The 15474-nt window shown below is 41.7% G+C and overlaps 1 protein-coding gene across 1 annotated transcript in view; it reads right to left on the reverse strand.

Moving 5' to 3' along the window:
• Positions 1 to 5870: 5870 nt before the first annotated feature.
• Positions 5871 to 15474, reverse strand: part of LOC6619853 (acetylcholine receptor subunit alpha-like) — an 81935-nt gene continuing 72331 nt past the window's right edge. The window contains exons 8-12 of the mRNA XM_032726827.1: positions 10803 to 10939; positions 9570 to 9716; positions 9398 to 9490; positions 8337 to 9318; positions 5871 to 6476 (exon numbers count right to left, since the gene is read on the reverse strand). Of these exons, the coding sequence (XP_032582718.1) occupies positions 6276 to 6476; positions 8337 to 9318; positions 9398 to 9490; positions 9570 to 9716; positions 10803 to 10939 (1560 nt within the window). The 3' untranslated portion in view covers positions 5871 to 6275. The remainder of the gene's footprint in view (positions 6477 to 8336; positions 9319 to 9397; positions 9491 to 9569; positions 9717 to 10802; positions 10940 to 15474) is intronic.

Consider the following 15474-nt stretch of genomic DNA (forward strand, 5'->3'; position numbering starts at 1 on the left):
ATTAATGTTCTTGCTTTATTTGATATTTGAAAAGAATTCTCTAGTTAAATTTCGATTTCTCATTTGGTTTTAGGTTTCCTTCGAAACGTTTCATTCGATATCCTTGCAATCGTGCGTTCTTAAATGTTTATGCATTTCTACATGAATTCTCATTTGCTCATTTCATAATCGGAATCGTTTTTAGAACTATTTAATTGTACAACATATTTACGTATTAGGTCTGTAAACTAAACAATTTCCTTCATTTAAAAAACGCAGTAAAAAAATCCTAGTATTTAAAATAACAGAAGTGAGGGTATTTTTAGAAAAGATTTGAGTTTTGGGGTTCGTATTCCATTTTCACGATTCTAGACTTTTGTAATCGATTGCAAGGGTATTTGAGTGTCGGCTAGCCGAACTTATTATTCCATTTTTATATTAATCCTTCCTCGATTTGTTAACATTGTTTCATATTTTGGTTTCTGGGGTATTTTCTATCGTTCCATTTTTGCTTTGTCTTAAAAATTCTCTCACTAGAAGCTAAGTTTTGGTTTTAATTATAATTTCTTATGTTTTTTTCTTATCTTCTTGTGGTTTTACTTGAATGTTGGTTTGGTTTTAGTTTAATTTTAAACATTATTTGGTTTTGGGTTGGCCAATTTCTGCAAACATTTCGTTTAGAAAATCGTTTTGTGTTGGATTTTTTGTGGTTGCTTTACATTCGTGACGAACAAATTTTTACGTGCCGCGAAATATATTTTTTATTTTTGTGTTTAAATTTTTTTTCTTTTTTTTGGGAAAGTGAATGAGGGTGAGGGATCTGCCCCCTGGCTTTGAGCAAAAAAAAGTTGTCTCTATTTTTACAATTATTTTTGTTCTTAGTTTTGTAAATCGTATAATTTTATAGTTTTTTTTTTCTTGTTTAAATATCTTGTCTTAATTTCTTGTTCGTTTTTTTGTTATGTTCTTAAAAGTTAATTCAATTCGTGTTTTGTTTGCTTCGCTCATTATTAAACAATTTTGCTAATTTCTTTTTCGCTGTGTATATCGCTTATCAATGTCATTTGTTAGTTTTGGTTTATGTTAATTTTACCATTTAATGTATGCATTAAAATTAGTGTTAGTTGTTCTGCGTGAACGCTTCTTAATCGTTCTATTAAAGGTACGTTCTAAAAAAAATGTCTCCTTTATGAGATTTGCTCGATTTTTCATTATCATTTTAGTGTTAGTTTAGCCGGCCCCACAATGCCCCCGATCCCAAATATCTTTATATATATATATTTATATTCATATATCTATGTGTGTTATGTATAAACTGCTGGAGCACACAATGTCCTGTGGCAAATCGCTACCCCAAGGGGTCGAGTTAAATTAATGTCCAAAGTGCAACCCCTTTTAGCCCCTTTTTGGGCATTTTGTTTAGCTATTCGCCCGATTCGATTTGTAAAAAATATTTCAACATTTTTACACTTTGCTTTCGCTGTTGCTTGAGTCGGTTTTCGTATGCTTGCTCCAATTTCCATATAAATATGTTTATTAATTAGGTTTTCTTCAACGCCTGTTTTTTTCCTTTTTGTTTTTTTTTTTTTGTTTTAGTGACTAGTGATATATATGACACGCACGCACACTCACGCATTTGAAAGGATTTTCTTTGCTTTTTTTGGGCCGCGAGAGGACTTTTTAAATCCGTATTTGTGGAACATCTACTTTTTTTGTATTCCTGTGAAACCTTAGAGGTTCATTTCATTTGTGCTAAGGATGTTTTCGCCGAATTACGGCCCAAATATTTAGTATCCTTTTAGTTTCGCTGAATTTAATTAATTAAAAACAAACTGATGATGAATTGTCCCATATTTGCAAACTTCCTTCTTTTTTTTTGGCTAGAGATAATTTCGGTGAATTTCAAGAAAATTCCATTGCTTGCAAAACGATAATCAATTTCACCCCGCCCTCGCATTCATTTTCAATTAATCAACTCACGAGCACAATCATTTGCACTTGTCGCACGAATCAAAACAGCGTCATGAAACAAATGCCAAAAACGGCAAACTTTCCGAATGAAATCAAATTCAAATTAGCCAAAATGCCCGCCCAAGGTGTGGGCGTGGCCGATAATGGTTCGGGGCTGAAAATGAGCGCCAACATCGGCCAACAGACCAACAACAATAACAATTCGAATATAATGAATGAAATTATGTTGAAAACATATTTTTCCGCTGCTCCAGGGGCTTCCCATTCCGATTCCCATACCCATGCCCATTCCCATTCCAACGTACAAAAAAAAAAATGTGGACAAACTTTGTCCTGCCGCAAAAGGAGGGAAAAGCCGGGGAAAATGTGGAAAATGGGGAAAATGTTGGGGGGGGGGGGGTCTTGGGGAAAAGTCCAGAGGGAGGCTGTTTTCCTATTAGCAAGCAATAAATTCGCCGCTCTTATTGAGCCAAAAAGGTGGGCGAAAACAGAAGCAGAAACATAGATAGGACATTAAATGGACATGGGTGTGGGAAAATGGGAAATGGGCGAAGGAAAAGCGGAGATGCCAGCGATCTTTAATGATAAAGAGCATATAATAAGATTTAAAAACCAGACAATATCTAAGCTCCAATACTTAGGGCCTACAAAACATATCGAAAATTATTCAAATCAATTATGAATTCAAATACAAAATTATGAAATAAAGACAACACTGTTTTTTAGAAAGTGGGCGGATGGGTGGTTGATTTTCGAGTGTGGGCGCGGAAAATATTCTGCCTGCTGGATAATGTCGCCCTAGGGTGTAAAGTTGGTTTTTGCTTCGAGTTCTTTGGGGGCCAGCAACTGGACCGAAAACCGGCCACGTTAGTGGAAATGGAAATGGCCAACTGGCAGTATAGTCAGTACAGACCGTCCGAAGTGGCTATAACTTTATGATTGCTTTTGTATTGCCCGCTGCGTTTGGGGGAACGACACGCGAAACACGCGGGCCCATAGATAAAACGCCGGTACAGTGGGAAATGTTCAATGATGGATATTTCCGGCTAAGCTTTTCTCTTTTTTTTTTTGTTTTTTCTCCATTTTGTTGGCCCAACAATTGGCAGAGCATAGGTTTCCTCTTTTTGTTCGTTGCCGAGCTTTGAATTCAAATTTGCATTGTATGGGTTGGTTGAAAGGGATTTTGAGATATACGGCTCAATTGCTTTCGCTGAAATGTTTTAATCAGCTTTGGCATATCCGTACACCGGTTATAGAGCCCTTGAAGTTGAATTTGGAATCCGTATCGGTTATGAACCGGTTAAATCCACAAGCACAAGCAACAGCCAATGGCTGAAAGCAAAGCAAACTGGCGAGGAAAGGAGCAGGGCTAATGTCCTTTTTGTGTGTGGCCACACAGTTTGCATTGTTACGACCACGTGGAGGAGTCCAGTCCACCATTCCAACACTCCACCACCCAAGCCCCAACTCCTGCACCACCCATCCGAGTTTGTTGTCTTGTGTGTCCGCAACAATTATGATTTGCGGTCTACAAAGGCGGGGGGTTCCAATGCCCGAATTACTACTTCTCCACTTGGGGCGAGTCATAATTCGGGGGTAACCTATTAAATGCCTTGCGCTTAAATAACATCAAAGACACACGGAAAAAATATAGAAATTTTTCTAAAAACTAAGCTTCAGCTATTTTTGAAACTAAATAGCTCTTTAAGACATTTCTATCTTGCCAAACCAGGACATTTTATACAATATTACTAAACTTTTTTGGCTAACACGCACAACTGTTTCTCTGGGTGCAGAATAACTTCCGAAATTTGTGCGCTTTTTATATCCCAAACCGGATTCAGCTGACATCGCTACTCCCTCCATCTTCAGATATAATATTTCGTTAATGGCTTTTCATTTTGTGTGCATTTCACTCATCGCCCCGTCTCGCTCTGGCGCACTGTCTGCTATAACTCTTCGCTTGCATTTCATTTAATTAAAAACTGGAAAAGTGTTTTGTTGTGTGGGTGCGTGTGAGTGGGCGGCAATGGGGGCGTGGCAGGACAATTGCACTGCGGTGACTGTGATTGACACTTGCTTGTGACGACACACGCACTGTGGTTTTAGTTGGCTTTGGCAATCATCTAGGCGACCAAAATTTACAAAACAATTTCACTAAAACATTTTTAAAATGATTAAAAAAAATTAAAGGAAGAGAATGTACGCATTTTAAAATATAAACCCGTTTGAGATCTAATATATCTTAAAAACTTTTCCTAATTGAAATTCAAAGCTAGTTGGGAAATTATAGAAATCAATATATATAATTATTTATAAGAAAAAAGAATTAATAATAAAATAAATATAATTTAATTTCATTCAATTTCCACATATGTAGAAATAAATTTCCCTTTCTGGGAAAGGCAATAGCGAAAATGAAACTTCTGTCGGCTGGCTGCTGTTAAAATTTCCCCCTGGCTAACAGAAATCTGTTATGTTGCGTAGATTTTAAAACGTTCTGTTTTGCGAATGCAAAAAAGGGGATTTCCCCCGCTGTCAATGTCCTGTTTGTTACCTTTTTTGTTGGCTCCCCCTAATCAGGCATCATTTGATTTTATGAGCCATAAAAAACGTGTAAGGCAAATAAACGGGGTTGCAAATATAGCAATCGCTATATTTAAGACCAGAAAAGAAACGAAGGCAAAGGTAACTGCTTTTTTATTTGGCAGGTGACCTGCCGTGTTATTTGTTGCTGCTGCTTTCGGTTTCTGTGAATTATGCAACTGGAAATTGGCATAAATTATGAGCGCCGCGAGCGTGGGAAATGTTAATTGGGCGGACAAAATGAAAAACTAAAAAAAAGGAATCACGAGCAACTTGGACCCGCTTTTGCCAATTAGGCAGTGCAAGCGCCAAAATTGAATTTGAATTTCTAATGGTGATTATTTACTATGCACACACATGCGCTCGCACCAACACGCATACAGGCCCACGTACACTTGGGCATAATAACTAAAAGCTTTGTGCTAACTAATTGCCTCAAGGCGAAATCGTGGTGGGGGCAGGGGTGAGGGGTGATGATGAGGGGGCTTTTCCGGTTTCCCGGGGCCGGGGGCTGCATTTTACCACCCTTCTCCCTTACACTCTTTCCCTCTTACTTTCGCTCACTTTATTTGCACTAATTTGCATGCCTCATTTGCAGTCACACACATGCACACACACACACACACACACATGGCAGCACGCACACTCATGCACACGGAGAAAATGTTATGAATCGAGCAGAAGAATTCAAAATGGAAAAAAGTGGGCTTCTTCGCGACGGCGTAAGTCTCTAAATTTGATTTATCATAACTTCCTTAACAGATACGCTTTTACATATAAAAATTGCAAACAATCAGCCAAAGATTTCCATAGAAAACTTTAAAAACATTATAATATTTATGGAAACTATCTTCAAGATGCATTTGTCTTGATTTAAAGGCAAAATGTTCTTTGTTAACTTTCTGTGAGCTATTGTTATGTATGTATGCAACTACATTAAAAGGTTGGAATTAATCTCTTCAAGTTAAATGGCATTCAAAGGCTCTAAATGGCAAACAACGTCGCGTTGTCCCTTCCTCCGCTTTTCTCTCAGTGCAGACACACACACTTTTACACACATATGCCATTTTTGTCGGCTTTTTTCCTGTTCCTCAATGTTGATTCGCTTAGCTAACTAATGTTGTCCTTCTTCTACTCACTTTCTTGTTCAACAAATACAGGTTTTTTTGTTTTGTTTTTTTTTTTTTGTTTCCGTTATTATTGATGTTTGGCTAGGCTAATTTAATTTCGCTCTCAATTATTACCATAAATCGTATTTGTTTATCTGTTGCATACTATTTTGCGCTTCGTTTCAGTTGAATTGGTTTACTTAATTAATTCGTATTTTATATGTTTTCTGTTTTTCGTTTTTTCGTCACTTTTGTCTCTCTGTTCATTTAGGTTGCCTAGAAAAAAAAACCGTTTTGTTTAGCATCGTTGCCTGTTTAAACATTAGTGTACAAATTATTTATAGTTAGTTATACCTTTTATGTATACAACAAATACAATTTATTAGTTATAGTTACTTGGATTCTCGTCGTCGCTTCTCTTTGTTTTTCTGGAACAAGTTTTGTGTTTTTTTTTTTTTTTTTTTTGTTATTTTTGTTTCTTTTTTTCTATCCTCCGCCTCTGGTTAAAGAAAAAACAAATGCGAATTTCATTCATTACTTGTGTTTTGCTCCTTCAGACTGTGTGTGGTTTGTGGTTTCTCCGAAATACTAGATATCGATCGATCCGCGAACCGATAATTATCGATCCGCTTACAACACGGGCCTGGCCACATTCGGCTTGGCCGTCGTCGAGGCGATCTCCGATAGCTTTATATCGATGGGCATCCGGGTGTCGTAGAGCGTCGGAGCCTGCAGGATAATGCCGGCGGTGCCGACGACCACGGCTATTGTGAAGATCCACAGGAACAGGCGGTCCAGCACCATGGCCACGTACTTCCAGTCCTCTTTCACCTGTTTCAAAAATGGAAAAAATGTATTAAAAATGTTCAAAACTCTCTTAAAACTAGCACAAAATAGCTTATGTTATGTAACCTTTTCAAGGATCTGCCTTACATTAGGTTTCATGTTTACTTTTATTTACTTGTTACATCAATATTTAAGTTGCCACATCTTTAAGAAGGCATTCAATTTGTAACCAACCTGATTGCCCTTCATTCGATTGGCATTCATGCGATATTCATTCGCTGGGCCTGCAGTTCATAAGCCAGGCAATATGTTCAACTTCGTCCACGCGTCTTGCGACTAATTCCCCAGTCAGTCCGCTGCCACGCCCCCACTCCGAACGCCTTCCGTCGCCAAGGGGGCGTGGCGCAAATGACACGCACTCAATGTAAATGCCGCCGAAGCTGTCTCGCATTTCTCAGCATTCGATGTTCGTTGAGAATGGCGAATTGGCTATTTTATCGCCGACAAAATTGTTGCCTACTTTTTAGGAGGTTTGAAAAAACATAATAATATTTTTGGAAAAAATCGAAAGGATTGATAATAAATTCTTTGGAAGCTCTGCTATCTTATAGAACCTCATTTTGAAGATAGTTTTTTAAGGCTATATAGGCGCCAATAATTGCGACTTCTTTTGGCTTTCTGCGACTGACAACACTGGTCTTGGCTTCCGTGTTCTGTGTGCTGTGCCCCGTGTCCTCTGTTCCCCATTTCCCTTCCGGAGGTGCCCTAGTTCTGTCCAAGTGTCCGGGAGTAACGAAGTCTCAGTCCCACGCCACCTCCCTTCCCTTCCCTTACCCCTCGTCATCGTCTTCCTCTTTCTTCGGCCGCTAAGCCCGGCAGGACATTCCAATAATGATTGAATGTGTGCGTAATTTTAATAAAATACTTTTATTGGCATTTTGTTCGATGCCACAAGAAAACATTCATTATGATGAGAGGACAGCAGCAACAGCAATGCTCGCAGCTACGCGAACAGGGCTGCACTTAAAGAAACAGGATATTCTAGCATTTCCTATTTAAATGATATTTTATCCAGACAGGAGAGTGGGAACCTATAAAGTCTGCTTTAACGATATTTCACCGTTTTACAACCCTAAACTTCTGCACTATTGTTTCTCGCAAGCAAGGACTTTCTTTTCAAGTGTGCAATGGCAGGACATGGCCATAGTCGCTGCTCAATAAGGCGCATGAAAAGTCATTAAAACTTTTGGCGCAGCCGGCATAAGAGCGCCCATAGAGGCGTCGATGCCCCAGGGGCACACATATGGACACCGGCCGGGAAAGGTCAACAAAAGGGCAGAGCCAGTGACAGTCGGACATCATCAGCCAATGGGCCCACTGGACAAGGTATCTCTGAACTCCAGAGTCTCGGAGTTCCAGCCGCAAGTCCTGGGCCATCGATTATCGACGTGTCAATAAATCCCGCCTTAGGTCGCTCTAATTTATTGCGCCAGGCTTATTAACATCAAAATATCCATCTCTCTCTCTCCCTCTCTCTCTCTCTCTCTCTTTCTAGGTCTCAGTTGCTGTCTCTTTTGCAGGTATCGCCGTCGCTTTTGTGGTCAAACGTTAAGCGGCTTTTGGGCCACTTGCCACTTTTACCAGCTTCCTTTTTTTTTTTGAGGCTTTTGCAAAGAGCGGGGAAAATTGTTTTCCCAATGGGGTATGAAAAAAAAAATAAATAAAATAAATATTTTAAAAATAATATTCAAGTGTTCTTAAATGGTTGTCAAGTTTTTTTTTCTTTTTTTGAATGTCTGCAGTAACACAAACGATTACATTCTTTGGTGAATCACCATTTAATTAAACATAAATAAGTGGGTCACGAGCTGAGCTTTGAATCGCCGTATTTGCGACAGTACTCACCCTTGTGCTCTCCTCTTCTTTGCGCGTCTGATCCGCAATGTAGGTGACCCCGTCCATGGCCTTGTGGAGTTCCGGGCAGGTGTGCCACCGCTGGCGCACATTGCCACGCCCCGAGCAGCAGTGCGGCCCGCCCTCGCGCTGGCAGGCGGGCAGAATATCACAGACGCCCGCCGGCGGAGGCGGTGGGGGTGGCGTTCCGGCCGCCGCTGCCGCCGCAGCTGCAGCTGCCGCTGCCGAGGTGCTGGGTCCGCCGGCGGCTGCCGCTGCTGCTGCCGCCGCTGCCGAGGTGGTGGGTCGCTGGTGGTGGTGCTGCTGTTGCTGCTGCTGGTGGTGCATCTGCTGATGGTGCAGCTGCTGGTGGTGCAGCAGCTCCGACGACTGGCAGGCGGCTCCGGCGCCCATGCCCTGGTGGATCTGGATGGTGCCGCTGCAGCAGGAGTCCGCCAGCGTCGAGGCGGTGGCCACCGAGTTAACCGTCGTCGTCGACTTTATCACATTCGGATTGGCCATGCCCAGATCGCTGGTGGTGGTGGAGGCGTGCGCCTGGTGGGCGTGCTGCGGCAGCGGCGAGAAGTTCGCCGAGCAGCTCGACTGCTGCCGATACAGGTGGTGGCCGCCGCTCTGGCCATGCCCGCCGTAGCCACCGTTCCCGTTGCCATTCCCGCTGCCATTCTGACCCGTCTGGCTGGAGGTCGAGGTCATCTGGCGGAACTTGGTGGGCGTGAGCGGATGGTCCAGCAGCGAGCCGCCCGTCTGCTGGTACTGATTGTGGTACTGGGCATCGATCAGCGAGGATGTGGTCGAGGTCTGTTGGTTGGCCGTTGACATGGTCGGCGGATAGAGGGAGCTCAAATGGCCGGTGATGGTGGAGGCACCGCCGCCCATGCCCATGCCGCACTCGTCCATCAGGTTGTAGGTCTGCACGCGGTGCTGCAGGTGCGGCGAGGTGCTCCGCGATGTCGTCTTCGGGCTGTGGTGCATGCTGTTAAGATGCGGAAGCCATGCTCATTTACCTTAGCTATTTATGATTCTCTTGCGTTGCAATAGTGGCTTTAACTTACCGAGACAAGGCCACCGGCGGTGGCAGCGGTGGTATTTGATCCCTCAGTTCGAGTCCGTTGCAGGTGCGCACCATCAGGCGGCGCGAGGATTTGCTAAGGATTAGATGGGAGATGGGAAAGAACACGGGCATAAGCTGGACCTGTGGACAATTGCCATTCAATGGGCACTCACATCATCTCGCTGATCGGATAGAGCGGACGTCGCATGACCAGGAAGCGGGGCAGCTGGTTGATGAACACGGTCCGCACCCAAGGAGCCATCGTGTGCGTCTGCGGCGACCGGAAGTGGATGTTCAGCACCAATACAGTCACACAGATGCTGCACGGAATGAAATCGGATTGTGGTCAGTGAGGATGTTATGGATTATATAATAAATATATGAATAAATTGAGATCTTTATGTTTAGCCAGCATTATTAGCTGCAAGTGCATGATAAGGTGTCACTATATAGTATTTTTTCGTAGCCTCTGCAGAAGAGTTGTCCAAGGATGTAGGATGCGGCACCGGGGGGATGGTGGCAACATGCAGAAAGGACTTAAGTGAGTTGCTCTCTTAGTCTGGGTAATTAACTTGCGACGCCCACGTCTAATTAGCAGCTGGCCAAGGCGTTGGGCAAAGAATAAGGCGGCGAAGGACGCAGGACGCAGGACGCAGGACGAGGGATGAGGGATGAGGGTTGAGGGGCGATGGTGTAGTGGGGCTGGGTGTCCTGCCAGCCTTAATTACATCATTTGAGGGGAGGTCCTGTTGCGCCACTGGCGATTCCCATTGTTGGCAGACTCCGTCGACTTTTGTTTACCAACAATTAGGCGGCCATCATTTGGTGTGCCAGTCGGCCAGCTGCCCAGCCGCCTTGTGGGCGTGGCAAATGACTGTAAATTGCCGCAGCCATTTAATAGCGGAGTGGGCGAAGTCGTGCAAGCGGGCGTGGCACTAAGCCACGAACGAATTTCATTTTCCGCCTGCGTTTTGCAAACTTCTCCAAAAAGGCAGTAGAAGTTAAGAAAAGTTGTTCGAAATTTGCGAAAGTTTTCAAAGATTTGCTATTTGCTTTTTTGCTTCAAAATTTTTATATTAAATATAATTAAGAGTAGACAAAGCATTTTACTTTTTCCATAACGAAATGTGATTTATTTCATTTTGCGGGACAGCGAACGGAAAATGTGTTTCATAATCTCATAAATAGGATAGTAAAATATTTATTTATTTGTAAGCCTAGATATCAACAGTGTGAGTAATTATAATTGATGCAAAGAGTGCAATTAGGATGCTTAAAAACGGAATTTAGGAACTTTTTGCCACGTTGCAAACACTATTGCTGGTGCTTCGTGATGGCGGGCGATAATCGGTGGAAAATCGTGGGGAAAATCGGGAAAAAGTCAAGGGAGTGGGGGGCTGACTCACCTGAAGGTATCCAGTATCATGGTGAAGAGCACAAACTTTCCCAGCAGCGGCACCACCAGCGATGTGGGCGGAATGATTTCCGCCAGCAGCAGGAAGAACACAGTGAGCGACAGCAGAATGGATATGCTTAATGAGACCTGCAAATATATGTATTTTCGTTTATATAAATGTATATGTATGTACAGGAAGTGGGCGGCTTGGCAGCTCGGGGGCGTGGCAAATTGAGCTGCACGTCGAGCGGAAAATCTAAAGCGCCATAAAGAAGCGACAATTGCGAACTGCGAACTGCGAACAACAACGGGAAACTCCCGTACCGATAAGGTATCTATCTCATGTATAATGCATAAAGATATTTCTCAGACGCAGCTTAAGCTGCTTTCCCCAACCTCCACACATTTTTCGCCATTTTTTCAGCAGCTCTGGGCTTTAATAGTGACGAAATTGGGTACAAACATATCGATTACATAATAACGCTTAGCGGGAAATCAGGTGTCTCGGAATTTAGTTAATGATAAGTACTTTTAATTTAGTTCAGAAAAGGAACTTACTTCATTTGATTTTATTAGTAAGTAATATGATTAGTTTGTTAACATAGAAACACCTTCGTAAGACGTTATGTGTCTGCTAATTAATTTATATGAAATAGTAACGAAAGCCCGCTGGCTTAAATAGTTATAATACGCAGGACATTTAAGCTGCTTGGAATAATTAATTCCCGATTCGAATCCGATTCCGATTCCAATTCCGATTCCGAATCAGAGCCACAAATCCAAATTGATTTCGAATGCCTAAGCGGGCATCACAAGCAAATAATAAGCCGGGGCAATGGGCGTATGAAAAGGCGGTTTGTCAGTTGGCATTTTGCGGCCTTGCCAAAGAAGCTGGCCAACAAATCATATGCAAGGCCAAAACGGCAAAGTGCCGAAAAAGAAAATTTTTTTGAATGAGTAGAGGGGGGGAGGGGTGGAAAACCCCCCGCAACCCACACTGAAATCAAAATGAAAACGAAAACGCGACACACTTTTTGGGGGGCTCAATAAAGCGCAAAATGATTTGTGGGTGTGAACGAAGCGAAGGGGCACGTTGAAAAAAGGGGGCGTGGCAGTTTACCTTACTTATGCCTAAGCTGATTGTAATTAAGTGTGCTTGTGTATGGGTTTTTGCTGTGAGTGTGTGTGTGTGTGCATAAAGTAATTAAATGTCGAAAATGAGATTTGAGCCAGAGAACTGCAGCCCGCCACTGGCACTCTACGTCCACCCGATAAACACTCGGTACTCTAGGCACCCCTGTGTTTTTTGACACCCTACTTGCGGCAACACAAAATACTCGATTGTTTTACCAACGTGGTGTTATTGTTACGAGTAAAAAAACCACCCGAGGCCTGCTGCCCAATAACCGTTTGGGTGAGTGGACGCACAGTCAACGATCGACCGCAGGTCATTTTTTGAACGCCTAAAATTTGTATGGGTGGAAGCGTGACGGGTATAAGAAATGAAGGGTAAAAGGGAATACCCAAGAAAATTTTCGTGCTCATATCTTTGCTCTTTGATGGACTCAATGTGTGCCACCCGTTATTATTGCCTTGTAATTTTTCACACGTCGCTAGCTGAATACTCTAATGAAAAATATTCTTACATAAAGTCATTTTTAAAATGACTTAATGCTATTAGCATTATTACTATTACTATTATTTTTACTATAATCTATATTTAAATTATTAATAATAATATTTTTTATTATTATTATTAATTAATTAAGTTTATTATTTATTATTAATAATTAAATTATATATATATATATATATTAATAATATATAATATAATAATATATAATATAATATATATAATTATAATAATATATAATAATAAGATGAAGGGCATATTTTACAAAGTATTCGACAAAGTCTAGAGCCACGCCGAAAGAATAGTGAGTAAACGTATGAAGTGTATGGAGTTACGCATCTTGTCTTTGACTCTACTATCTACGAGACCACCCGAGTATTTTTGGAAACACCCGAGTATTTTTGGAAACACCCATGTGTTTAACGGTAATGTGACCGAGTGTGATCGGCACCCGCGACGCAGAGCACCGTATTGATTCGGGTGCGCGCACAACGGGGTGTCTTGTCTGCATGTTCAGATTTATACTGTGTGTTTGTAAATACCCGCGATGTGCGTGGCGGGTAGCACCCGCACACAAAATTGTAGGGTGTGAGTCGAGTGGCAAAAAATTCCACCCTTTCAGTTCTCTGATTTGAGCCTCTCTTCTGTCTGTCTGTGTGTTTCTCTCTCAGTGTGTGTGTGTGTGTTTGTGTGCGTGTGTGGGTGAGTGTCTGTGTGTGCAGCATAAATTTTCGATGCTTAATGATTTTATGATAATTAGCCTTAGTTTGGGGCCAGGGCTTGTAAAGCGATTAGTGACGTTGCCTAATTAAGGTTACAACTTGCCAAGCAAATCCATTGCCAACATCCTCGACCTTTCAACTACAAGTGCACTGAGATAAATGCTAACATAGTTATCCAATTATGTTTAATAATGTTTAATAGTGAAATATAGCAACTGAACTATGAGATATATGTATATATTTGCTTTTCGAATTATATTTTCAAGTGTATTTAAACTATTGCTTTAGCGGTGATACGAATGGCTACATTGACCCCGATCCGTGGGCAATCGCCTCACGCTGCCATCACTAACGAATTGCTAATTATTTATGCAAATGCTCGGTGTAATTAAGGTGGCCAAATGCATTTCGGTTGCGATTTGGGTTCCATTGGGCTGAGTTCAATGCAAACTGGATGGTTCGGTTGGCCCAAATGATGGGCCAGTTTCAATCTGGACTCCGTTCGTAAAACGTAATTGTTTCGGCCATAAAAGTACGATGCAAATAAACGGCGGCGAATTGGGAACAGTGCGGCTACTTAGTATCGGGAAAAGTAGCCTGTCTCTTTCAAGCACACTAAGAAAAATGCATGACTTGCATAAAATATTTACAATTCTTAAACTTCTTATAGTTTAAAGTTTGTTTGCTTGCTATTTAGATATATTGGAATGGTGTAACGTCTTAAGAGCCCACCTTGGAAATCCCCCAATTGATCTCTATTGGGCGCAATTTTCTGCCAGTGTTGGCAAGCATTTTTGACCACCTTCTTTCCGCACACTCTTGCAATCGGCAATTGCATGAATGAAGTGCGTTGTGGCGCATATGCATGTAAATTGGCAATTCCAATTCCAATTCCGATGGAACTTCGGCCACGGGGCTCCAAAAGGACCAAAACCGACCGAAAGGGGGGGCGGTGGGCGTGGCGGACGTGCCAGAGTTGCCACAGTTAACTGCAGACTGACTGACCGGTGGCGTTTCGGAATTTCGAGCGAACTGTGCGGCAGTTTGTGCTCTGTTTTATTTCGCTGCCTGCTTTTAGGCGCAAATATTTGCCAGCTCTGTGTGTCAGTGCTTCAGTCTGTCCATGTGTGTGTGAGTGTGTGAGTGCCTGAGTGTGCGTGCCTGGCCATAAAAGGGACAACAGTGCAATGAAATGTGCTCACACGGCACAAATCGTAAAAGATAACAAAAAAAAAAAAAATTTTTTAAAAATGGACGGGGGCAAACTCCTGGCAAAATAATAACACACGAATTGATTATTTTTTGCATCGAAGCGGGTAACTTTAAATGCCACGAACGAAATATTGATTGCATTGCATGCAATTGAGTTTGATTTACAATAAGAATAAACCATTTCTTATCAGTTAAGTACTTCTCAATTGAAATCTAAAGTAAGTACTAATATTTAAGTGGATTTGATGCATAGTTACATCCTCGAACCTCTCAAATATGTCGCTTCCGTTTAAATACGTGTTTTGTGTTGATGAGCCACTCAGTGAACACACCGCTCTTAACTCGATAATGCACACGCAAATCGGCAAATTTACATAATGCTGCCTGCTGCTGGAGAGTGCCATTCTACTGGGATGGCCCATCACATCAAATGCCAAATGCAAAATACCAAATGCCAAATGCCCGGCACTGTCAATATTTATAACATAAATTGTGCCCCGTGAGCGATGTGAAAATGTCGAATAGCATCAAAATCGAAATCGACATCAACATTAACATCGGCATCAGCATCAGTAATCCACAAACCGCTTGCGCACACAAATTATTTTTGCATTTTATTTATTTTGAAAATTGGCCGTAATTTATTCATAAGTCCCAAGCAGCATGTAAATGTTTATATTTATGCATTATGCCATTTTCGTGTTTTCATTTTCGTTTGGCTTTTCCCCTCAAAGAATCGCGCAAAGAACCGCAACAAAAAAAGAGAGGAAAATATGCGTGTATATATATGTATGTACATATATATACATAAATATGTTTATATAGACGCGCCAGACTTTTGTTCGCATTAAATTGAATACATCGTGTAATTTTATTTACTCAAACTTAAATGATGGCAAACGGGGCGAAAAAAGAAAGCCAACACGCCGAAAAAAAAAAACAGAATTAAAATCAAAACGTATTAAATGTTGAAATGCATTTTCATTTTCATTTGAGTGTGAAATTATTATTATTCTTTTGCTTTTTAATTAAAAGCACATTTTTAGCAGATGGGCGAGGGGCGTGGCGTGGGGGTTGGGTGGACTGCGCTGGCAATAAATTATGGCAATTGGTTT

The sequence above is a fragment of the Drosophila sechellia genome, chromosome X, assembly GCF_004382195.2.
Source record: "Drosophila sechellia strain sech25 chromosome X, ASM438219v1, whole genome shotgun sequence".
NCBI lineage: Eukaryota > Metazoa > Arthropoda > Insecta > Diptera > Drosophilidae > Drosophila > Drosophila sechellia.